Below are 27,825 nucleotides of genomic sequence, written 5' to 3' on the forward strand. Positions count from 1 at the left end.
TACTTGGGTGATTTCTAGACATCCATCTAGCATACAGAAATAATAAGATCCTAGTAAATGCTGAGCAGATTAGCAAAGAGCAAATTTTGATGCTAATACTGAGACAACGTAATTTGAAATATGAGGTATTATGTTTTAAATACTCCCTTGCCTTAAGTAAATACACTTCAGTTTACTGTTAAAAATAAGAACTGGTGATAAATTCTTCCAGCAACTATTGTATTAATAACACTTAAAATGAGCAGCAATGACATGTTGGTAAGAAAGATAATGCAGGGTATTTTTTTGTTTGTTTGTTTGTTTGTTTTTTAAAAAAAAAGAGCGTATCTACTTAAGTATTCTATTTAGTCAGATGAAAGAAATCTTGCATTCCACCTTTGGATTTGCAAGTCATCTGCACATCTTTAGCCAAAAATGTATCTATAAAATCTGAACATTAATAAGACTTTGCAATTAATATTAGTTAATTTTAGTTACATAAACAGGATTCTTGCAAGTGTTGCACAATCCAAACTATTTTTATACAATTTTTTTTTCCAAGAGGAATAACTGTAAATCATGATCTACTGGCAAATACATCTACCTAGTAAGGTATTGGCATAACAAGACTCACACTACAATTACTTTGGGTCAGGTTAAATTCATTTTCTCATATAAAATAATTTCTTGTTCTTTTCAGTAACATACAGCTCAATCTGACTAACACTGAAGAATCTGTCCCTAAGTAATTATCACACAGGGGACCATTGGTTATATAATGTTGAAATATGAAGGCATGTAACTAGGCGTATTATACCTCATACTCAGATAAGTCTAGAGATAATAGCAGTAAAATTACACAATCAAAAATGTTTCCTCTTTATACTTGAAAATCAGTCCAAGAAATGTTGTAAAGTTAATAAACTGTCATACTCATTCTTTTTCTGCGCCATATGAAAGAAGCTCAAAGGAAAATTACCTTGCAAGAAGAAATGAAATTAAATAGGACAGAAAAAATAAAGCTTCATCAGAAAAGTTCCTAAGCATCTTATTCTGCTGTTTAAATATTCACATAGTTCTGTACCAGAAATTAATATCCAGTTTATACCCTCAAAAAACTAACTAAATAAAAATACAGTTAAAAAAAAAAAAAAACAAAAAACAGAATGCAGAAGAAAACAGAAGCTTTCTCCTGCTTTTCTGCTTGAATTGCGCTGTTCAGCAGAGTGAATGAATGATTTAAATGGAAGTTCTCAAGTAGATACAATATACTTTGATTTGTACCTTCTGCAATATCACTGAAGTCAATTAACTCAACTGAGGATTTGCCTTTTATCTGCAATGTATAAAAAATATGAGATTCAAGTGATTATATCTTGAAAGATGGGTATCTACTCAGAACAAAGACAGCTGAAATGCAGGATTTCCTTTTCACAAAAGACATGCTTGTTCAGAATTTTATTTCAATCCAGACTGAAACTTTTTTGTTTCCCAAAAATTTCCAGTGAACTAGAAATTCAGAGAACAGGCTTTTCAAGAGACAAAAAGACCAACTCTTATTATTGTCTTTACCGTTTGCATGTTTGATCAGTCCACATCTCCTCGGGTAGCAAGGAAATCAGAAGACAGTATACTCTTGAACATTAGAAAGGGATGAGTTGCCAGGAATAGCCATCCTTGTCCACCTCCAAATCGGTATAAATACTAATTTTAGCAAGAAGTAAATACTTTCAATCTCAGTTGAATTTCAAATCAAATTCTACTTCCATTGGTAGAAAAGTCTGCTAATAGTTTTATAATTCAGTGCAGCCAGGACATACAATCCGACTTGCTGACCAGGTCAGCAACCTACCATTACAACAAAGCTTCAGTGAAAGCTTGCAATACCTCCAGTTGGGACCCATGTCAAAGGAATGTGACATCAGCTTACACCTGAAACAGTGACAGAGCAAATTTCTTTGTGAGACCGAGAGGAGGCAAAACACCTTGCAGTACAGTGGACAAACGCTAAGGCTGAAGGTAAAAGACATCTATAAGAACAGCTGTAATACAAAAAAGCTCTCAGCAATAACAGACATGCCAACTAGAGCCTGTATATCTATCAGCCCTGCACTTTCCCCATTCCTACTCACGTATATGGATGGTAGGGATGCAAGAACCTCAGCTGGCACCCATTATTCTACCTCCACAACATGCCCATAGCAATACTGATTTACACCAGCCGAGAGCCTGACCTAGCAGCTGAAGCACAAGCTGCAGAACCCTCTATGAAATGAGACCTCACCCATACAAACTCCTACACCCATGCAGTCACTACATCCTCTTTGTGTACTGCACGCCCCCCCCCATGTGCAGTGTTGCAACTGCAACTGTGCTGAGAGCCTCCTTTGGCCAATTTCTGGTAAGAAACAAGTCTGAACTTCCACTGTGGGCCCAAAGGAGAATCCGTCAAGTCAAATATTCTTCTGACCTTTTGTGTTGAAGAGGGTAATTGGAAAAACAACAGCAACAAAAACCTGAGCGTGTATGTCCCTGCAGTAGCTTCCGTATTAGAAATGTAGAACCTCATTAGAAATGTAGAACATTATCTAGGAAATCCATTGTCAACTGGCACCACTGTTATTAACAAAAAAATCCCAATGGCCACAAAGAGCCTTTTTTATTAACAATATTTTCTATTACAAAAAGCCTTCCTTTAAGCAGAGTGTTATTAGTAATGACGCAGGACACATATTTTGACTCATTTACTGAATCCCTTGCTCTTCTGATTTATTAAGAGGGGACTTCCTGGGTTAGTGGGGCTTATTACAATCCTATTTAATTCTTCTTCATTTTTCATTATTGGGTTCTTACACACTTTAAGCCACTACTTTTTTTTTTCTGCTCTATGAATTCCAGGTAACTTAGCCCAAAGATATTGCACAGGAAGAGAGTGCAGGTAATGAAAATAAAAAGCTACAAAATCCTTAATATGCTTGAACTGGACAGTGGGCAGGGGAAGTTTAAAAGCCATTTTGGTTCAAATATTCCCCACATCTTTCTTAGGGACAGTGATACTCTTTTATTCTGACATTTATATTTGTACCCTCCCACACATTTCTTTCAGTCAAAGCTTTCAGGTTAAGCTGATGACAAGCGGTAGACATAGCATGAGAGGACCACATGCTGTGGACATTAATGAGTTTCCTCCAGGCCCAAACAAAAGTTTTATAACCTTAGCTTGAGTAATTCTCCTGTTAGGTTAAGTAAAAATATTTCGGCTCGTACAAACAATTCAGCAAGATACAGAAACAGCAAGATCCAAACGAGTGGAGGGATTTAGAGCTTTCCCAAGGCTCATGTCTGTTTCAACCATTTTCAGTCACTCATTAGGCAATGTAGTATATCTCTGATTCTCTCTTTTGGTATCCAATATGTATTACCCAAAATCAAGTGAGAAAGGAAGACTGGGATTTAAAATTATATTCCAAAGCATATTTTTACTTCAGTGATGGACTTCTGTGAAATACAACAAAACAGCAATTCTGGCTATAGCTAACAAACTACAAATGCTGCCCTAAAAGAGTCAGTGTAATACCACACACATGGAATACATCATTTTGATGTTTGCAGTGCCTCAGAGGCTTTACATATTTTATACCTTCACCATTTGTTAATGTTTCCAGTCTAACACCAAAAGAAATCAGAATACAGCAAGCTGAGCAAAGTAGCAATTCATGAGGACAAAAGCATTCTCAGCAAACTACAAGTTTTAGTTGTAGATTAAATGAACAGAGCTTTGCTTGCCTTCATTCAGCTGGACTTTTGGGAAGCTTTAAACCCATAAATTCAAACCTTAGACAGCAGAAAAGATACATGGTGTTTGCTCATGATAATCTTCATATTATGCCTGAGAAAGGAAAAGAAGCTCATCTGTATAACAAAGTGTTTGGCTCTAAATGATCTGTCTCAAGTACTGGTTATATACTCTCTCTCATGGCATTAAGGATTCACATTTATGGATGATCTCTGGACTCTCAATGATTGTGACAAGGACTATGATGTAGAAATCCAGACGGAGAAAGGCTGGACAAACAGATTATATATCAGAGAACTAGCACTGCGATACCCGAAGAGTTTTAGTTCACGGCAGGACATCAGAAAGCAAGAAAGTCTCTACATCTAGCTACTTGCTTATCTTCCTGTTTTAAGTACCTCATGCTGTTTTTTATCGTCAGGACATCTCATCATTATGTACCAGTAAGCAAGTGCCAATTCACAAAGATCCCCAGCAGTCTTAAGGTAATAGTGGCTGCGGTAACCCAGATCGGGATTTAAATGAAGGACTTTGCGGTGAAAGATTCGCTTTTCATTACCAGCTGTGTGAATCATGACTCGTTTATCCTACCCTTAAAATAAACCACATTTCCAAAAGTGTGCTTTGATGTCTATTCTCTTCTCCTTCAGTTATGACAAATGAAAAAATTTGTAAAACATGTATTTCTGCTCTGACTGACAGCTTATACAAATTGTTCCTTTATGTCTTTGTAGTTTTACATTCAATATTTTAAATTCCTCAAATTGCACATAGTTGTATTGAATTCCATTAGGATTCCCCAGTCTGTCAGAGTAATGACATATTTCAGTTTTCAAATTTCATACATAGTTCATTTCATTTACAATGGCTATGTTAAAAAGACTATTTTCTTATCCTTTCAAATGAGGCATAGAACAAATTCTAATAGTTGTCTCATGGGATCATGAAAAATGATTATTTTTCTATCAATATTTGAAACTAGTCTTTGAGAGAGGGCTGTAATATGTTCTTAAAGAATGTGCACCCATCCAAAGGTCTCAGTAACCTCCATAGTCCCATCAAACATCCAGGTTCCCCTCTTAATTTTATGAATGAAGATGACATTCAGGTGGCCCCTTGAATATAGCCATAGGTGAGACTCCCTGCTGCTGAAAAACTGAGAAAAATGTGACTGTATGACTACAAAAGATAGGACTGATGAGACAGGAGGAATCAAAATTTTATAGTAATATTTGATTACAAATATCAACATAAATATCAATCATATAATATTATTTTAATCTTGCTCCCAATGATAAAAAGAAAAGCTAATTTTATTAAAAGTGGGTGAAACAGACCATTCAGCCAATTTGCACCCATTACTTGATGGTGTTGCAGTGTATGAATACTTGGCAGGTCTTTTACAGCTTTGAAGGTCACCTGCTGCGGTTTGTGTGGTGAACTTTTATGCAGTAAGTGTAGGAATGTTCCAGATGTTTTTGGTCAACAGCTGGAAACTCGATTTCCTAATCATATCAACTGATGGTCTGGATACAAGCCATGAACAGCATATACGTGGGCTTGGTGAGAAAACGTTTTTCAAACTGGGAATAATATATGGACATAATATATAGACATAATAGGCACCATGAATAGATTAGAAATTAAAACTATTATAAATCTGAATCCTTATCAGCATGGAATGAAATATATGAATGATGCATAGATTGGGGAAGAAGAAAACACAGTAGTGCACATACACACACTAAATTACACAGTGAATATCAAGATCCCATCATATTTCATCCTCTACCTCCCATTCACTAATAAACCCTGCCAATAAAATAAGCCTCAAGTTATTCTCCCTCTTTGTCCTTGTTCATTCTACCTGCCAAATGTTCTTCCTATTCTGATTTACTGGTCTCTTCATACCCTAGTCTCTCCTGAAGAGTATTTTTTCCATGATGCCCTGAAAAAGCAAACACTTAGCACATATTAAATTCCAAGACAAATCCTTCTGAGGAACTGCAGCCTTCTGCCTGCAACCTGCCTCTCTGTGTCTTCGTTTAGGTTTTAAATAGCTCAGGTCAAGGATTTAATTTGTCAGCTTGTACAGAGCAAATACATACAATGACATTTAAGAAAGAGTCTATTATCACGATAATTAGCTTCTTCAGGTAGCATACAGAGGCTATTGCTGAGGTCACAGTATATTGCATAATACCAAAGAGCAGATATAGAGAATTTATACAGAGACATATTAGAAGACAAGGCCAGTCTCAAAGAGTTTATAAAGTAAAAAGCAAAGGCAGACTCTCATCTGTACAGACCAGAAACTCACCCTCCACTGTGTCAAAGTATGCAGAGGGCACCTCCAGCACAGCCAGGGCAGCCAGAAGGCTGTGGTGATTCTTCTCATCCTACTCATTGCACTCAGGAACTGAGACATTGGTAACCTCACCCCTCCCGTGCTTTGGCCAGACTTGCAAAAATCATTCTCATGAAGCTGAAGAGAAAAATCTTAGAAGAGTCAGGACCCAAGGAAGAGAAAAAATCTTGTTACAGGAGGCTGGGATGTCCAAGGAGACGGAAACATGAAATTCATCTTTTTGCCTTCCACTGTCCCCACCCGTCTGACCTACTGAATGGATCGTGAAGTCAGAAAACATATTTTCTGCAGTTTAAGTTAACATTCTGTTTGTACATCTCCTCATTACTCCCATAGATATCCTTCCTGCTATGTCATCTGCAGGCAGAATGTGCCCAGAGACTGTAGCAGTGGCTGCCAGCCACTCTTTGCAGGGCACGGTCTCTAGCAGCAAACATTTAACAATTTATGCCCCAGTATTTTCTCTACATTGTTAAATTGGATTTATTTTGATTTTGAACACATACACTGCACTTCTTACAAATGCACAACTGAGTTTTTGTTCATATGATATATGATTGAGCATTATCCCAACTGTCACCTGGTTAAAAGAGATTTTTGTGTATAAGAAATTTCTTCTTTAACTTTTTGCCTGTCTTTAGAGATTTTGTCATTATTGATTAGATGCAAAATTAGATCATAACTTGACTAAATAAAATTTCCTTTCATATGACAGTTCTTTGGTCTCTGCTTCCTGTGTCACTTTATTACTCATTGTGCAAATTATATTAAAAATTTAATTTTCCTTTTCATGTAAAAAGAAAAATCAAGACATCAGACTGCATCCAATCTACATCTATCATTCATAATGATAAAACAAAAATAAACCTGTCTTCGCATAATAAATGAGCATTGCTTCACAGTTATGATTATAAACACAATATCATCTCTTGCATAATAAATTCTAAAGTGTTTGATTTCCCTTCTCTAAACTCTTCTCTAAGTATGCTTGTCACTATTTGAAAGTTCCTGCTATGGAAAGGGAATTGGTGCAAGAACATTGGTGCCAAGAAGAACAGCAACAGGTCAGACATTTTGACTGTACTGTCACTGCAGTATTTGATTTTGCACATGATTAGTTGGATGATTTTGCACGTGATTAGCACCAAATCCTTTTAGAAATACATTTTCACTGGGTACAACTAAGTAACGGATATGTTTTCATCCTTTAGCTATCATCCTGACTGAGTACTGGGCCCTATCTGTTTTGTATTCACACAGTGCTGCCAAGCTGATTTTACAAGCCCCTGTTTATGTTTCATTTTTTAAAGAAAATCTCCTATAAAACAAACACCACTAGTAAAGCATGGCAAAGACCGACAACGAGCATTTCAGGTCAAATATTCAATAATGTGTTTGACTTTCCTAACAATTTGGTCTGAACAAAGCACCTTGAAGCCAACTAGCTGTTAAAGACAGCAACGTCATGTTTAGCTAGATTGGAAAAGAAGGAGCAAACTACAAGAAGTTAAAAACATTTTTTAATTAAAACTCTGGAGTTAAAATTGAGGTGAAATTTCCCATATGTCTTATAAGCTTTCCCTCTTAGCATCTGAACAGTGTGAAATCCTTTGCCTGTTTTGAGATGCAGTTTTGGGAAAGGGGATTGTAACAAATCAGAAGATAATTTGGTCTCTGCTCTGATTAGAGATATTTTAGATCAGAGCCGTTTTTTAGCAATGAACACGACTACTGAAGATAACATCTGTTAAGAGTAGGCTTATCTTTTATGATCATTTTGTTCAACTACAGATGCATTAAACAAATACAGACCCTGTTAATTTCTTCACCAAACCCACCTGAAAGCCCCAATAGCAAAGAAGATACAGATGGATGAATATTCTAATTATTTTCACATTTCAGTGAAACCTGGAGAAACAGCAAAATAAAGCTAGGGCTTGAGTTCAAATCTAAAGCAAGGTATAAAGAAAGAAGCAGGAAAATGATGAATTTTAAACTATTCTAAATGCTAAATGATTCTGACTACAGAATGTGAGTTGTACTTGAAAGTAGGAAATTACTATATTTTTGTATGGAACAAGAACAATCTAGTCACTTCTAAAAATCCCATGACCAGAAACTTGATGTCAAAGCAGGAGTTCAGATATTTCTGTCCCTCCTTTTCAGTTTTAATTGATGCCATATCCCCATGAAATACAAGAGGAAAAAGAGTCAGCTGAACTAAGCTGCATGAGGGAAAGAGTACCTAACACAGGAGAACGGAGGGAAGAGATGAGCAGAGATATATATTGCGAAGGCATTGCCTTGGAAACAGAGAACCCTACTTTTCACTTCTCCTGTCTTCTCCCTGGCCCATAGTACAAATATCAGCAAGTCACTGAATGACTCCATGCATTTGAGATGAGAGCCATGCTCCTAATGAACTGGAGAAAGGAAAGATACATGGGCAGAGGCAAAACACAACAGCTCTCACAGCATTACTATAACAAGCTTTCTCGTACTACCAACAAATAGTCCCACAAGAAAATACTTTTTACTGTTAGGGCTGAATTATTTATTTTTGCAGATGTACATAAAAGCCACCATCAGGGGGCTTAGCCCTCCAGTATAACACACTGTATACATACATATTGTGAAAAGGTAATCACTGCCCCAAGGAGATGACAATTCATGTGTAATGTGGGGAGTAGGAGATGGAGCAGTATAAAAACCTGTGGGGCAGCAAGGTGAATGTGAAGCAATTGCAGTTAGTGTCACACCTTGCCACCTGCTAAACATTTGCAGAGTGCCTCCCAGTCAAAAATCTATCTATTATTGCAAAGTCATCTACAAACAAAAGAGAGGTAACTCTCCCTTCTTTGCTCAGGGAGACTGATATAAAATCCAGACTATTTCACAGGTCCATTTTGATTTGTGCAGGATTCACACAACTAGCCAGTGCTTGCTTTCTGAAAGATTTTCAGGGTGACATTTTTCTAGAAAGAAGACAATATGATGAAAATTAAGCTATCTGCAAACACATTAATTCAGTTTTGTTAAGTGACCTTTCCAGTCTTGTCCACAGCAGTAGTTTTGCTTAGAGACAAACTATCCCATACATCTTTTATGACCAAAATTAAAATTACTCTTTCTGAAAATGACAATTTGCCCAGGAAAATTTTTAGACCAATTTTTCAACCAGTTTCCAAAGTTAAAGACATCATTTTACCAACAGGTTACTCCACTTTATATATATATATATTATATATATATATATATTTGTGTATATAACGAATTAACCATTCACTATGGTAGAAATGAGAGCTTGATGTAATGACACAACTGTTAAGTGTGATAAACCCTGGACCATGGTGTCCATTTCACATGCTTTAAGAGCAAAATGAAAATGTTCCAGCTAAAGGCTGTGAGAAAGTGAGATCCCACTGGTTATAGGATTTTGGAGATCCCTCTCCTGGTCACTTTCTTTACTCAGTCTTTAATTATTGATACAAAAATTGAGACCTTTGTACTGTAGAAACTGAAAGAGATGCTTCAAAGTTGCTCAGAGTTCAGTGGGTGGGTATTATTTGAGTCCCATATTTCCACCATGTGCTTTTGCAGCTACACTGCTAGTTGTAAAGGGGAAGGACATGCTCCTTTCCTTAAAGAGCTATGACAATGTATTAAAGATAGAATATACACTCAAAAAAAATAGTACAGAACACAAAACATAAAAAGTGTCTCTTCGGCCAACTTCAACCAATTCTGCTACTAAAATGCAGCCTTATTTTCAGAAGCACTTAGCAGTGTTATCTCCCATTCTTATTACCAAGAAGTTAACTTCAAATGAAGATGAGGTCACTAGGCTTTAGTTTTTATTCCAAATGCTAAAAAGTATAAAGTTCAAGTTGTTGTTTTTTTTTGTTTTGTTTTGTTTTGTTTTGCCTGGCTTTTTGTTTTTATTTTTGTTTTTATTTCTGTTTTGTTTTTCTTGTAATGACATGAAAAATACTAAATGCTTACATTCAGCTTAAAGAAATCATAGAAATTAAAAATTTTAAGCGATTAATTTGATCTTCTGAGCCCTGTTGGTGACAACAAGAGGAGGTACATAAAAATGCTCCAGTGAATCTGTAATAGGATAATTATGTTCTCCGAAAGCAAGAAAAGCTCAGACATGGAAACGCTTTCTAAAAAAGAATTTAAGATCTTCCTTTCAGGAAAGGACAGTTTCCCACCCTGCTCCCTGTTCTTCTACACTCTAGAGATCTAACTCAACTTTCAGACAGAAGAATACAAATGAGGTGAGGGAAAAAAAATGAACAGAGAAACATAAAGATCAGTGAAAATGAAAACTTTTTTTTTTTTTACAGAATTCATTAAAAAAAAAAAAGGAAGGAGGCAACAATATTATTTGAATCTATCACTGTAATAGAATAAAAATTTGAGAATCAGGACTACCAGAAATGTGTAAGTTGGTATTAAGCAACACTTTGTCTGCCCAGTGATGTATCATTAGTCCTAATTTTTAGTATGAATACAGTAACTTTTAATTATATTTCTATTATTATTATTTAATAACAGCTCTCTCAACTTCTTCCACATTGGATCCATGTAACCACATAGCGATGGTAATGCTCCATTAAAAAAAAAAAAAAAAAAAAAAAGTATGTTTCAAATTTGGGGATAGTTAAGAAGATTTTTTAAAATTATGATTCAGTCATTACATTGATTTTTCATTTGTTTCTAAAGGTTACATATAATTTTGCAAATTCATTCCTGAAACAAAGTAGTTCAGTGTACCCTTTATGTGAAAATATTACAGCCATTTCTATCTTATTAGTACCTTTACATCTTACTTCTCACAATGTTCTTCCTCTTTATATTCATTATTTGTGCTTTTGTATTATTCATTAAAGTGATAGTATTGTGTTTCCTGACAAGATGAATAATTGTACTTCTTACATGTTCCAGCAGGGACATATTGCTGGACAGGCAAATTAGTATTCACATATAAATGAGTGCCTCTTCATTTATGAAAAGTTCCCCATACTTTCATGTTAACTTAGTCAATGTTCATTAATATTTTAATAAATTCAAATGACTCTTCATCCATTCAAAAATTTATGAACATCGACTAAGTGCGGGATTTGGAAACTCATCAAATGGATTTCACTGTTTCTATTTATAAAAATATTCATGTCCTGGATATGCTTACCATCTTCAGCTCTCATTGAGTAAAGGTAAGATTTGAAAAAGCACACTCTTATTGCACTATTTGCAGGCACAGATGACAGTTAGACTCCATTTCAATCTCCTAGAATGGTAGCACCAAAGAGTTTAAGCACCAAAGCACCAAAGAGTTTACAGCCCTACATAATAAAAACAGACAAAAGGAAGGGGAAACATAAAAACAGGAGAATCATGAAGAATGTATGAGTTATTCTTGTAACTAATTATGTGCAGGCATATAATGAATATTGTTGTTATCTAGTATGAAGACAGATGAGGAAGATAGAAAATGAAGTTGTCTAATATCAGTCTGAGCTTGTTTCAAAACTCAAGGAAGAACAAAAAACTTATCAGTAGTATCAGTGTCAGGAAACGTAACGATAAAAATGACAGGCATTACTTAACTTGGCAATGAAGAATGGGTGTCTCACCCATCCCATTTGTTTGGTTTTGGCACTCCCATCTTTTGGCATCTAAAGAAGCCTGAAAAGCCCACCAGCTCTCCATTTTACCATCTCTTCATTCCAAGAATCCCCAAAATAGTGTCTTAAAATTCAAAATAAATTTAATCAAAGCAAATGGTAGCCTTTCCATTAATTTGAGTAGGAACTGGCCAGACCTTTTGTCTGGAAGATGCTCGAGGCAAGAACTTAGCATTTCTTCATGCACTAATTGTAAAATAATTAATAAAAGTAAATTAGATCAAATATAACTTAGAGAAAACCACTCTACTGAATTATGATTGTTGAAACATAGCCAGAGGAGCACTTTCAGGAGCCTGCTGGGCTGTTTAATATTGATTTAATTATGATGTTTAGTTTACTATGGAGATACCTGATGTAGTTTGCTAGCCACACTAGACCTTAGGTAGATGATCTTACGTGTTAATAGTCAGAAATACAAAAATGGAATGCACCAATATATGAATGAATATGGTTTATTTTGTAGAGGTTTGGATCCAAGAAAATTCAAACCTGTGATTTCTGTCTGATATTAGGATTCTATGGACATTTGGAAAAAAATCATCTTTATCCATTTTTTTTCACTAAAAAATTAACTCTACATGATTCTGCAGATTCTCAATAATTTTAACATAACATACATCAGTCCATCTAACTAATTTGTCAAGGGCTAGAGCCATTTTCCCTGAAGTTTCTTCTGAGATACAATTCTGGAGATATGGCAAACAGACACAGAATCTACCAATTGAAGTTCAGCATTACAAACCCATCATTTTAAAAATAGTAAATAAAGACTGTGCACAAACAAAATCCACTAATCCACTAAGTACTAATTTTATATATTTTTCTGGCCTGGGGAAATTTAATCTAAAAATCAAAACAAATTTTCTTTCCCATAACTACTAAGGTGGTTTTGTTGCTGTTGTTTGTTTTTTTTCTTTTTTTTTAATTCACTAATGAAAAAAGGCAGTCCTTTATTTTGTTTCATAGTGCTTCCCTAAGAGCAAAAATAAACTTAATTTACCTATTCTGTTGTTCCTGGAATGATTGCTCTGTTCATTATATTGTTTGATGTTGCCATCATAGCTTTCCAGTGTTCATTGCCTGATTTGTTCACTTAATTCTCTAAGTTATTAGGCCCTCCATTCCAAAAATAAGCTGGTTTTCTCATTTAAAAACCAATGCCATCTTTATGTATTATGGATCTATAGTTCACAGTGTTAATGGGTCATAGAAACAATGATATGAAAGGTTAAATTATGAAAATGTATTTCACTTGCATAAAAATGAAAAAAGTGATAGCAACATATAAGAAAATATGGATCATTTCTGCAAAAGGATGATAATTGAAAGGCATCTATAAGAAATCTGAGTCACATCTCTCACAAGTTCGCAGAATGCTAAAAACCAAAAACAGCACATGTAGGTTATGACAAGAAGTGTGTTGGCTACAGACCTTTCTCCTGGTGCTGCAATCACTCCTTAATCCTTCACCCCAGTACCTAGGCTGCTACTCTCCTTACGTGTGTCTTTCTGTGTGTGCTGCACACTCTGATTTCTCAGTACTCTTCAAATTGTAACTTTGCTTACCAAGGAGGTCTTGCTCCATAGGTTGACATTATGATACACTCACAATTCAATCAACAGACATAATTTGAGTAATTTGAATGTTGTTTCTACCATTTTGAATGACCAGTCCTTTCCACACACAAATAACATATAGCTAAGATCCCAATATGTTTTGTTTGTTTAATATATATTCTATGTATCTCAAAGCAGCATTTTTCAGGAGCATTTTATATGTGACAACCAAGTAAAAATATGATGACTCAGTTGTATTTTGACTTTAACTACCCAAACTGAAGCCACTATGAACTCTCATCTCCAGAGGTAGTTGTTAAAAATAAATAAAAATCCTTAAATTCTTTCATAAAAGATTACTTTTTTTATAGTGTAAAAGGGAATTGTTGATAAAATAAATAAAGCTAGTACTCCCAAAATGAAATCTCTAATCTGCTATTATCAGTTAACAAAGTGGCTTTGTTATGTCTTTAAATAGCAAACAGAAGAAATACCACATAATGTTGGGATTGACTTTCACGGTGCCATTAAATAATGGCTAAGCTCTAATTTCATATGGAATAACATACTGCAGAACACCATGATAGTGCTTTTTTTTTTCACATGGCCATCACAGAGCCTACTGGATCATGAGTTACCGAAGCCCAAGGCATTAGTAAAGATCAGAGACCAATATCCACAATGTCAGTCTACTAATTTTCTGTGCAGTCAGAATCAGGACAAAAAGAAGCTCAGCATGTATTTTTAAACTTTTGGAACCCCAAAGGTTTAATATCTATAATATTCTCCACCACCACTTTAATCTTCCTCATGTAAAGATATCACCATGAAACTTCCTGCCACTTGAATAACCAAGCCAAGCCAAGCCAACTGCTGAGAACTAATGCCACAATCATTGTGACTATAAATATGGGGTTACCATGCAGGACTAGCTTTAGGCTGTGGGTGCACAGCTATCTAAGCCATACCAAGTCCTTTTCTTGTGCGCTGGATGATGCTGGTCTGCTATATTGTGAGCCCATTTCAGTCCAGTGAGCTGGCATCAAACTAGATCTTTTCTGAGTTTGTGGAGTTAATTTTATGCCATATCTGAGAGTTGAACTGGTTTATCACTGGTTGAGAGAATTAACAGCACAAGGCAAAAAAAGGAAGGGACGGGATGATGCACATTAAGTTAGCACCGGCTGCTACATGAGAAGTAAAATTCTGTGTTGTCCCTACTAGAGATGAATAAACTCTGTTCACATTTGATCATCCATCTTGTAGGTCTGCGGTACATAAGTGGCAAGAAAAGTGCCTATTCCGAAATGCGAATGTTGAGGTGGGCAGAGGTAGAAAACCGCCATTTTGCTTATACGTGTCTCGTTAAAACACTTTCAGCTTCAGGAAAAGGTCAATCACCTGAAGCTGATACTCATCCATGTTTAGAATTAGTCATTCCGTAATTCCAGTGACAGCAAGTATGCACTTTTTCAAAAATAAAAGCAATTTTGCCTAGGCTTGCAACATGTGGGCTGCACACTTGCATTTCGTATAAGGGTGCTATTCCCAGCCATCAACTCTGCCCTTCAGAAAATATCAGAGACAGCATGAAAAATAGATTCTAAAACTAGTATGACAAAGCATCAAATATCATGTTAATATGCAGTGTCTGTCAGATTAATTTTAATGCGCAAGCCCTTGGGTCACATCAACATCACAGTTTTCTGGGTCACCAAATTAAAAGGCATGGCATCATTTTCATTTGACACAGAAGAACTTCATTAAAATTATTTGTAGAGATATAGGAAAGTAATCTTGGTCAGACATATGCTTTGAAAATTCTTCTTCAAGTTCTTCTGGCTTGAGTAGAGACTCTTACAGAGACAAGCTTTTCTGGGAAGAAGAGTCAAACTTGGAAATTAAATTAGATCAAAGTTCCCAGATGGACTTTGTTCTCAGTAACACTCTTTGTGAATACATAAGTTCCTGTCATAGCATGTACAGACAATAAATGCTTATTTTTCTATGGGTTTCCAAACCTACTGTACCTCTGATTTATCATGAGAACAGTATCATGAATGATTAAATTTTCCCTCCAAACAGTGTTCTATTCCAAGTGTCAATTTTGATGAATAGCCTGTCAAGCCAAGACACAATCAAAGAGCTGAAATAAAACTACTATCACGTGGCTGTTGTCATTAAGAAATCCATTTTTACTTCTTTTAAGTACTGAATTAATCTGCTTCTATTTGTTACTATAGTTACACTAACGTATTAGAGTTTTTTCATATTATGTAACTAAATTGCATGTTAACTACCTTAATTGGAAAGGTTATATTTTGCAGAAAAGTTAGTTCACTTTTTTATTAGAAGTTGTTTCAGCAATTTTTTTTTTTTTGAATCTCTAAAAATGATATAATTAGATCTCTAAGCTGCTGTTACTGTCAGTCTTCACAGTAATCACCAACAACAGTTAGCAGGATGAATGAGATTCTAGTGTCAAGTTACCTGGATACATAAAATATTATGGCTCATAAAAGATAGAGAAAAACTGATCAATATAACACTAGCAAATAATGATTTCAAGTAAAAGACTATGGAGGGGATTACCACAGACAGACATCAGATACCTTTCAAAATCTTTAAGGTATCACAAAGAAGAATTTGTATTTGTGCATTCACCTGTTGGATTTCTGCCCTGCATATGGTAGCAAATGCAAACTCATGGTCTCCAGTATGTGCATATGTCGCAGGTAAGAATTGGAGTTAACCACTGTTTGTACAGAAATGCTCTGAAAGTGCCTGACAAATCAAAAAGAATAAAGTGATGACAGAAAAAAAAAAAAAAAAGCCATGTTATTAAAATGTTTATTTAACTATGATGCTGTTTTGAGACTAAGTCAGTTTATATCAAAGCCACGTTTTTTGTTTTGATTTTGTGGTGGCTTTTTTGTGGGGGGCATTCTGTTTTATTTCATAGAATGAAAAAATAGTTTGGGTTGGAAGAGACCTTAAAGATCACCTAATTCCACCCTCAGGGATGGGGCATCCACAACTTCTCCGGACTACCTGTTCCAGTGCCTCACCACTCTCATAGTAAAGAATTTCTTTCTTAAATCTAATCTAAAACTACCCTCTTATCTATGTTCTTTACCTGTTCTTGTTTGACAAAGTGTTGTTAAAATGGAAAACTGACCATCTATTAGCCTACAGATGCATTCATGGAATTTTAAATTTGGGTATTTGTAAAATGTGACAAAGACTGTACACACCAGAAATTAGACCGTCATACCCGAAATACAAAAATTAAATTGTCTTAATTATCTGTTCTTTGAAAGAGAGGTTGACACTACATTTGAAGGATGCAATTGTTCCACAAAAAAGACACTGAGTTGGTCTAAGGTTTGTTGCCAATACATTCAAACTCAGATAATCTGGCAAAAGAGACATTGTTCATTCTTCCTGCTTCCATTTCTGTTGCTGTTCTATGACAGCTTTAATCCTAAGAAGAATCCTGATGCCATGAATATTTACAAATAAACTTCTTTTTATGTGAGTGCTCCTACTAAGTACTTCTCAAAGTCCTGTTTTTTTCCTTTGACAAATATTAATTACATTATTCTTATAATTAACCTACAGACACTTGCTGTACTTTTGTTCTGCTAGCTTCATTGATATTCCCACAGCTGACATCTATGCAGCTAAGTATGCAGGACAGTCTAGCACTCACCTAGATAGAACTCTTGAATTCTGTAGATGATAAACTGCAGGATATTCACAACATATTTGTAACACATCACCTAAACAGTGACATGTAGAAGACCTTGAGGGTTCAGGTATTTTTCCGTGTTCTTCATAGCTCTCCTCTGGCTAATGCTTGTCCTGGAGTGTCTCCTGAAAATTAAATCTTTTTTAACCATATTCTGAAAGAGACCACACACCTCCAGCAAGAACATTAGCACTTCTCAGTATTTCTGAGCTTGTACTACATACAGGACAGGTCACTAGAGGGTGGAACAGTCTGCAGTTTATTGCAGGATACTATTGCAGGTTACTGCAGTCTCCATGCAATGCTACTGCATTACCCACCACCTCAGAGCACCATTTTAATACTAGACAAATGAAAAACTATGAATAAACTTATAAACAATTTGTTAACAATATACTGGTGTCAGATCTGAATCAGAAATATAAGAAAATTCTGCTTAAGGTCATCTATTTTTCAGTTTAGCCCTCAACATTTTCCTTTCTTTTCCATCAGTCAAAAAGCTGTTGGGATGCTTGAGTAGTTGGATCCAGTTCTCAGCCATTATCTTTATCCCATGAATCACTTTCACTGACTGAGATACATCTCCAAATGGATTTATAAGCATACACCAATTGTCCCCCAGGGATTTCTTACAATATTCACACTTTCCTGAAGACTACCTATGATTCATGAATGTGATAATTAATTACAATGTCAAGTTTTCTTATTCCTCTCACAAGACTATCAGCTGACCCTTACCTCAAGCCTGAAATGCAAATATCCCTTGGGCATGGTTAGGCAGAGACATCTCCTGGCCATACCATAAACAGAACATGCTAATGACTTTCCCAGTGCTTAACTCAACTAATAAACAAAGCTTTTGCCTGACTGACTGTCAGGGCAGCGTTCAGACTGCAGAAATAACTGAAGTTTGGTGTAATAATGATCCAAGGATAAGTGATGCACTGATAAAAGACTTCTTTCTTCATGATCTTGAAGCTGGTATGATTTGTCTTTGCTATTAATATGACAAATAGTGACCTGTCACAAATAGTAAGATTGAGATACAAAAGAATGCCACTTTCTTTTTACCTAGAGCCAGCTCAAGGCTTCTCAAGACACGTAACATGAATTTTGCCACAAAAGGAGTAGAGACATCATGACCTGGGCAAGAACTGGGCATTTACTTTTAGGTAAATGTGGTTGTAGGGAAAGGAGAAGAAGGGAAAGAAGCAGGCAGTTACAGGAATATAAAGGATAAACCTCTGTGAGGATCTCACTACATCAGCAGAAGCTCGTGCGCACTCATCCATCACTTGAAAGTAATGGCAGCATTAGCCAACAGTCTGACTTTTCAGGGATCCAGATTAGATAAAGCGGTCTGTCTGTTTTGTTCTTTTTCTTTTTTTTTTTTCTTTTTTTTTTCTTTTTTTTTTCTTTTTTTTTTTTTCTTCCCACCATAAGAACCATGCCTGATTTGCCTCTGTTTAGAGTCAGGATTGTCCTTTAACAACCAATTTCCAGGACTACACTATTGTCACATGGCACAGGCTATGAATCCACCAACCAGAACTGATGGTGGACTAATCAAATGTAATTTGTGCAAAAATGCAGGAACAGGATGAAGCCATGTCATTCAGCAGTCCTACCAGCACCATGTGGCACCATCCGGTCACGCACTCTGCAATGAAATAATAACACCAATACTACCCAGGTGGCAGTTCACCACTGACAAGAGTCCAAACTGCTTCATACAGACTTAGCTGTTCCATCAAAACCTATTTTATGTACCCAGGGCTGTGTAGAGCAAGGTAAGGTCGAATGAAAAGTAATAGAAAACTCCTATCACTATTTTATTTCTTTAAACCACGGTGACCTCAAAAAGAGAAGGTCAGAAAAATTTTGTAGAATCACAGAATGGTTGAGATTAGAAGGGGCTTCTCAAGATCATTTAGTCTAACACTCTGCTCATGCAGGGTCACCTAGAGCAGATTGCTCAGGTTCATGTCCAGTTGAGTTCTGAATACATCCACAGACGGAAACTCCACAATCTCTCTCCACAACCTTTTCCAGTGTTTGACCACTCACACAGTAAAAAAGTGGAACTTCTTATTTTTTGTGTCCATTACATATTGTCCTGTCAGTGTACTCCACTGAGAAGAATCTGGCTCCCTCATTTTCGTTCATTCCTTCCCATCAAGTATTTGTCCACTCTGAGCCTTCTCTTCTCCAGGTTGAACTAGATCAGGTCTCTCAGCCTCTCCTCATATAGTTGATGCTCCAGTCCCTTCATCGCATCAGTGGTCCTGTGTTGGACTTGCTCCAGTAAGTCCATACGTCCTGTAGTAGGGAGCCCAGAACTGGACTCAGCACTCAAGACGTGGCCTCGCCAGTGCTGTGTAGAGGGGAAGGATCATCTCCCCAACCTGTTGACAATGATCTTCCTAATGCAGCCCAGGATACTGCTGGCCTTTTTTTGTTGCAAGGGTGCATTGCTGGCCTGTAGCATATTGTCTACCCTGATGTACTTCTTTGCAGAGCTGCTTTCCAGACAGTCAGCCCCCAGCATATACTCATGCCTAGGGTTATTCTTCCCCATATACAGGACTTGGCATTTCCTCTTGTTTACCTTCATGAAATTCCTGTCAGCCCATTTCTCCAGCCTCTCTAGGACCCTCTGAATGGCAGCAAGATCCTCTGGTATTAGTCTTTCCTCCCAGTTTTGTCTCCAAACCTGCTGAAGGTACACTATGTCCCAGCAACCAGATCATTAATGAAGGTGTTAACCAGTACTGGCCCAGTATTGACCACTGTGGTACACCACTAGTGACTTGCCTCCAATTGTGTTTTGTGCCACTGATCACAACTCTCTAGGCCTGGCTATTAAGCCAGTTTTCAATCCACTTCACCGTTCACTTATCTAACCCATACTTGTCAGCTTGTATATCACAATATTATGGGAGACAGCGTCAAAAGCCTTACTAAAGTCACAGCAAATAACATCAACTATTCTCCTCTGGTCCACCAAACCAGTCATGTCATTGTAGAAGGCTAGCAGGTTGGTTAAGCATGATTTCCCCTTTGTAAATACACACTGACTACTCCCAGTCACCTTTGGGTGTTTGGAAATGGTTTCCAGGAGCTTTTTCTAGATGAGGCCAGGAAATGTCCATTAAAAATTGCTCTAATCTTCATCAGAACTGGAGTGAGAAAGTGGTAAGCAAGAACACCAGCAGGTGAAAATACAATTATCATCATAAGTAGCTGTGCCCACAGGTTTTAAGGTTTTTAATGTCACTTCTTTTCTTCTAGCAAAACATACTTGATAGGCAGAAAGCATTCCTGCTCATGAAATAAATACTTACAAATATTTTAAATGCATCAGGGTGTATATAAGTATTTATTTTTAAGTTCCCAAGTTTGACAGTACTTTCCAAGATCTCTCAATTTTTCCCCACACATATTGCAGCCTTTTTTTCCTAGAGAACTTCCTCCCCAAATTAAAAACCATTTCAAGTTTTTTTAGCTGATGATCTGAGAGCTAACAGTGAACTGTGCTCTACCAGTACATCAAGCAGACCTCTGCCAGACAGCGTCTTTGAGAAAATTGTGGAGGAGGAAGGGATGCAGAAAAGGAAAAAAACTAAGAGCACTGCTGTCTTGTTCCAAATACAATACAGTCTTTTTTGGATGAAGATACCCAGGGCCTTAATTTATTCATTCTCTGTTTCTTACCTGAAACTCACCTACCTCATAGCAGCAAATAAGTTTTTCCATCTTTCATGCATGATTTTTCATTGTGACATGGATGACTCAACATGGCTTATTTTGCTAGCACTTTCAGCATAGCCTGGCTGAACCATAGTAATGAGATGCAGTTGGACATGTAGCTTTCAATGGTTAGGAACCACCAACTAGTAAAGGTCACTACGACACATTTCCTCTGTTGAATAAGTTACCATGGGCTTATCAAGCCCTTCTCCTGTTGACTGTTATTGATTTCCATGAACTTTCAAATCAACTACAAGACCTTGTTCCTTCAGGGTTAAGAACTTGTATCACTGCAAGATGACAACTGTTTTCAGTAACATCTCCTGTGGCACAACAGAAGGCTAAGGAGATAAAACTCACATAGGCTGGGAATTTCACTGGGGATTTTAGTATGAACTTTCTTCATGCTAAATAACAAGAGAATGTTACAGGTCTTGTTCCTTTCTTTTCCTAAAAGAAAGGATACTGCCTTGATAGTACCTTCAAACAAACCACAACCAAAATGTATAGCTTTTAAAGAACATAATTAAAAATAAAAACATCAGCCAGTTTCAGTTACCACAAATAGTAAAATGACTGAATGATAGTGCTGATCCCTTGCTTGACTGGGTGAATATTAAGAAACAGATGAAGAAATACTTGTACCCATCTTGGCTACTGGATTTCTGAATAGAGCTTGGATGTCATCAGTGAGCAGGAATTTACAGAGTGCTGACTGCCCAGATGAGCTCAGAGAAAAATGCCTAATCTTCCCATTGAGAAAACATAGAACAAAATTTTATCTGTATTGTGAACAGTGGAAACAAAATATATTCTTGCTTAACCAGGACTTTGAATAATGAACTGCCTTTTACTACCTGTAGAACATAAAAACCTTTTCACAAAAGCAGCACAGAATAGCAGCCAACAGACTCTGCAAATAATGATCTAACCCTGCAGCTTCTCAGGCCAGCAAAATTTTGTACTGTAGACCAAAAGACACTGTGCTGATCAAGGCTATCAAAACATCATCCCTCTCTGCAGGCTATTTCTGCCTTTAACCACAGTACACACATACTCTGGGTCTATAACTCCAAATCTCCCTCCTCCTGAGCAAGCATCACTGATTCACTTCTGATCCAATGACACATTACTTGCTGCACAGTTATCTAGCTTAAACAGGAGAAGGGAATTCTTCAGTCTTTCTCCCATCTCCCTTCAAAAGAGCATTGCCAGAAAGGCTATCATCTGACTAAACAACAACACAGAACCTATATTTGACTACTCATCTGAACTGTGATTGACACCTCCTTAGACTGTTAGGATCCAGACATCTCATTTATTTCTACCTTGGAAACTTCACAACTTTTTGATCAAAACCAGGAACAGAAATCTGATGAATGAATTATATAAATAGAACTTTTGTATTCTTTTACAAACTTGGGTGTTGAAATCCAGGTGTGAGATATTCTAAATTCCTACTTATTGTCTAAGTTTTTGGTAGTAAAATTCCTCAGATGACTCAAGCTCTGTTCTGGCATAAAAGTGCCCCAATTTTCTGTCACTGTTGAACGTCTTGGCATAAGCTGTACACAAGGCTTCTTCCTTACAAATATTCCCACCACAGTCCTAGTCAAAATAATGTGTTTTTTGTTGTTGTTGTTCATTCATTTTTAAACACAGATACTGCTTTACCACACTTTCTATAGACTCTTCATCAGGTCCTGCTCTTCAAAACAGCATCTAGACCAGGAAAAAGCTATTCAATTTACAATGAGCATAGTCAACTCCCACTTCTGCCCACAGGGCTTCAAACAGATCATTTCCCCTAGTGCACTGTGATTAGCAGGCTAGAAACTGTGCCACAGTGAAACAGCAGCAGCCCCTTATGTGTAAAAGTGATATTCAGTATTGAGAACAAGCTGAACATCCCATTTTAAGTCAATACATAATTAAATAACCATCCCCAAATAGACACATTTGTTGATTTTACCCTGGATGCTGTTCCTTACACACTGATTTGGCAACTCTAGTTGCCAGAAGCTTACAGTTTCAGAAGTGCTGAATTATTCTGTTAACTATTACTTCCACTTAACCTCTCTGAAACAAACTAGCACCTTAAAAATGTGTGGACCTCTCGGATGGATAGTGTCAGCGACTTAACACTATCAGTGTTGGATTCTTCACTCTCACCTTGATGCTTCTCATTGGGCCTGCTAGCTGAAACATTTCAGACACAGAGTGACTGAGTTGGGGATGGGGAAAAAGGAGGCATACCTATTTAATATGTCTATATTTTTGTAAACCATCAATAAAGTTCTCAGAGCTTTCTATGTTCGGTTGAAGATGTACCCTAGACTAAAAATTTGGATTTTGATAATGATTCTGAAATCTAGTGAGCTGGATGTGGCCTCAGACAATAAAGATCTCAGCTCAAAGGATATTTCTGTCAGTTTGTCTGTAATTGTTTGATCTGTGATTTCAAAAGAATAATTGTCCATTATATATAATTAATCTATACAGATAAATGTGCAATTTATTATTTATTTACAAAATTTAAACAATTTTATAAATTGTTCTGTCATTTGGGACAGTTCAGCCCAGGCCTGATCATAATTCCCAGCACTTGATTCAGATGGTTCATGAATCATAGTCACGTTATCAGCAAATACTTACCTATGCTTATGCTTACCTATACGAACACTTTACTATATGCCAGTAGGGGCAAGCTTTTCCTTTTCTGGAGCTGGAGTCTTCAACTAAGCAAGTAACAAAGTCATCAACAAATTGAAGGAAATACAGTTTTCTTGTCATGGTCACCAGTGAAGTAATCTTTCAGCCCAGAGTAATCAGCCTTAGCTCTACGCCTCTAACCAAAGCAATTAACAGTTACAATTATCTCAAGAGTTGATGTTTCTAGATTAAGGGCAAACATTATGTCAGCTTGTGTTTGTAGACAAAGACACTGTGTGGACAGCAGTCTTCTAGATCTAAGACAAGTAACTGAGATCATACCATACTATTTACTACATCAGTAAGAATTTAAATAAAAACATATTTCATAAACTGATGAGAAAACACATTGAAAATCTTTCAGTATGGTAAAATAGCTGTCATGAGGATATCAGCTACTACAGCATTAGGGAAATGACTGAGAGTCTTTCAGCTCAGTTTCCTTTTATGCAAGTATGTTGTAAAAATAACTGTGCAGGCTATAACCTATGCTAAGCATGTTTTTAGACTTACATATTGGATAAAGGCCTTTTTTTCTACACTCTTCAGCACAATCAATATTGCTATAACTATTTGAACTCCCTCCACAACATTCAAATTATATTGACAATTAATATCACATTCTCCTCTCCTCAACATCCCGAATCAAGTAAACAAGCCATTGCAGCTAGGTTATAATCATACTTAATAGGCTTCCTCCCTGCACTAATCTCATTTTGAAATATCAAAACTATTTTCTGCTGTTGTTGTTGTTTTTAACATGTAATTTACTTCTCCTAGCATACCACGTTTACTTTTTATGCTTGGCTGGCTGAATCAGTGTTAGTCCAATACCAGTATAGAGCTCTTGAGGTATTCATTCATCTGGGCTGATTTTTGTCTCTTTTTTACAATTCAGAAAGAATGAAAAATCAACATTCTAAAGACAAACTATTGTCATAATCAACACATTTAATAAGTACATTGCTATTTTTATGTGTGACAAATTAATCAATACATTAAGTGAGAAGAGATCCCCAGAACAGTTTTCATTCAGATATTTCTGAATCTAAGCAAGAAAAGTCATTGAGTACAGGAACACATTTCAGAGCTCAGATACAAAAGAAGTGCTATCTAACAAGTCTTTACAGACCTCTTTGCTGTCAAAATTACATGCTTCTACCAGCAAGAAGCATTTGATCTCTGAAAAGACAACGAAGGCTTCATTTAAAAAAAAGGACAAGTGTCAGAATAAAGGTGGGAATCAGAATAATAGGGGATCTCCCTAACAACTGTACGAGAAGTCTAAACTTAGATGGTTCCTATCTGAAATAGGCAAATCCAAGTGGCTGAGTGCAGAGCCAACCATGACCATCACTGACCCACCACATTTCCAGACAGTCCTTAGTACTGTCTGGAGTACCCAGCTGGTCCCAGAGAGACCAGCAACACTTGACACAGCATCTGTTTCCTACTTCACCCATAGCAATGCTGGCACAGAAAACTGAGCTGCATCTTGTCTCTGGTGTACATCTGCATGTTGCGTGAAATTCAGCGCTGATGCCATTTTGTCAATGGAAGACTGATGCCGTTCACACAAAGTGCATAGATGATTACACAGGTATTAGTCCCATCAGGAATCAGTGCCACAACACACTCGTGAAACAAGGAGATTGTATGAAGTCTGGTTTTATGCTACAGCAGCACATCAGCTCCATTCGCCTGAGGCCCAGCTCCCCAAGAGACAGTCCCACCGTAGCTGGCAGTTCAGAGTGAGGCTGAGATCTCCTCTGTGACAGAACAGAGCATCCTTATTAAAGGTTTGATCTGAAGCCAACAGAGAGACTCCCATTGACTCCAATGTATATTCTATCACACTTTTCTTAACCCCACTGATTGTGCAATATGGTTTTGAGCAATGCGTGTAGAAAATATGTATTATATTTCATATACTGGAAAACAAACAATCTCTTTCGTTTTTAAAGTAGTTCAATATCTTCTAGCACATTCTCACTCCAGCCTTCAGCTGAGCACGTTGGGGAAGCATTTATATTCTAGAGCTGGCCCTCTCAAAACTCTAATACTTGAAATTTCTACTTTTTTGGGAACAGAGAGTTAATTAAAACATTTGTCCAGACAATGATAAGCGACAGTTCAGTGACAGCTACATGTAACAATCAGGCTGAAAAAATCTAAACATGAAATCTGAACATGGGATAAAATCCCATAAAACATAAAATAAATGATAAAAACATAACTTCAAGAGGCTAATTCTACATTTTCCTCCACATTCCTGATATCTTATGTATGCAGCGTGTCACTCACATGAAGGGAACTCAGGGAGAAACTAATAACTCATTCAGACAAAAAATAACAGGAAGAGTGGGCTGAGAGGCACACAAGAAAGAAGCCTGTCATGTCTTTCATTCACAGATCTTCAGTATTTCATCTTCTGTGCTAGATTTTCTAGTGCAGAAAATATTTGTATCACTCTTTTCTTTTCCTCTTTGCATATTGTATATCATTACATCAAAGGGACCTGTAAAAAACTGGGCCAAATTTCATATTCAGGCCAGACATACCGTTACTTTTCAAGGCTAGCAAAGTTGAATAGGAATTGCATTGATTGATTCTTATTAATTTCAATGTATTTTATATAAACAGCAAAACTGCACGGCAAAATTCATTTGAAATACTACTTTATTAATTGTTGTCTTTGAATATCCCAGAGTGGATTCATCCCATTTTATATTTTAATTGTAGTTGAGATGAAGAGTGATTGGATTAGATTCAATCTATGTGTAATTGAAATTAATGAATTTGGCTAATGAAATATTTATAGGTGACCTTTCCCTGAATTGATTAAAAAAGACTGTTTTGTTTAAAGTATCTTTGATATTTACTGTCTGAGGTTAGACTTAAATTATTCTTTTGCATAAGAAAGCTAAATAGACATCTGTTACTCCTGTAGACTGGCAAAAAAATCAGCCATATTTCAGTTTTCTCCTGACATATTTAGTGCTTCTTGTCAGGTATACAAGTGCCATTCCCAAAAGTTAAAAGTCTCACAGAAAATCATTAATGCACTTGTTTGTATGTGAATAATTTATTCTCATCTTGGTCCACCCACCAGTTCTACTGACATTTAAATGTGATCTAGTCTCAGGCATGTTGTCATTAATATTAAAGCAGTGTGAAACTAGGACACAGGCCTGTGCTGCATTAATGAATTTATCAAATTGAAGTATGTTACCATTGTCAGAATTAGCAATGCAGAAATGCTAATATGATTCTCCATGGACTACAGTAGCATATTCCACTTTGTTAGAGTGCTGGTGTAATGATGACTATTACAAAACCTTGGTTGCAAAATACTGACCTAGCAACTTTGTAAACTTTGAAATAACTGGCATACTTATCTCTACTTAGACAGATGTGAAACTACATTAAATTGAAATCAGATATAAGAATGCATTAAATCTCTCTCAATGTATTTTAAAACATGAAGATGACATAAAATGATAGCATTTACTCAATCAGAATCCTCTGTGTCTTACTTGTGCAATTAGCTCAATGCTATCTGCGGGACCATTTGTTTAAGAAAGGTGAAAGACACATGGCATTTAAAAACTTCTCTTTCCTTTCTCCTGCTGCCAACAGTTTCATACTACCTGTGATGTGTGAAAGAGGAACAGCATCTGTGAGATACACCATGTCAATCAGTCTCCTGCTCACCCATGCATGAGTAAAACCTACTTTGCAGTGTTGCACAGTTTGGGGCATTGTACTTCAGGACAGATATGGACCAACAAAAGGAGTTCAGAAGCAAACAGCAAGAATGATCAGATCTAGAAAAATTTATCGAAATATTGAGAAAAATCAGGACTGTTTATCTTTAAGAAGACCAAGGGGAGGCAGGATAAGTCTTCAAATATATAAAAGGCAGTTGTAAAAAGAACGGTAATGTTTTAATCCCCATATCCACTATGAGAATGAAAAGAGAAGGAATGGCTTAAAAAAGCAGCTGGGACAGGCATACGAGACATGAGGGGAAAATACAACTTCCTAATAGCAAGGATAGTCAGTAAAGGCAGCCTGCACAAAAGCATTGAAAAATTACCACCCTTAGATGTTTTCAGAGCATGCCAAGCAAATATCTATCAAGAATAGAATAAGCCTATTTGGTTTTGCTTCATGCCTAAGATACAGAGTGGATGAAACCCCACAATCCCTCCTT

General features: G+C 36.5%; 1 protein-coding gene across 14 annotated transcripts in view; it reads right to left on the bottom strand.

The window, feature by feature from the left end:
- The window catches only part of NKAIN3 (sodium/potassium transporting ATPase interacting 3), a 372,374-nt gene that overhangs the window by 249,683 nt on the left and 94,866 nt on the right, over positions 1–27,825 (bottom strand). The window contains exon 2 of one of the 14 annotated variants that reach the window (XM_083823887.1): positions 557–1,911. The exons of the other annotated variants lie outside the window; for them this stretch is intronic. Coding sequence (XP_083680013.1) covers positions 1,773–1,911 — 139 coding nt within the window. The 3' untranslated portion in view covers positions 557–1,772. Of the gene's footprint in view, positions 1–556; positions 1,912–27,825 lie in introns of those variants that run through there. 14 annotated transcript variants of the gene reach the window in all.

The sequence above is a fragment of the Anser anser genome, assembly GCF_964211835.1.
Source record: "Anser anser genome assembly, chromosome: 2".
Taxonomy (NCBI): Eukaryota; Metazoa; Chordata; class Aves; order Anseriformes; family Anatidae; genus Anser; species Anser anser.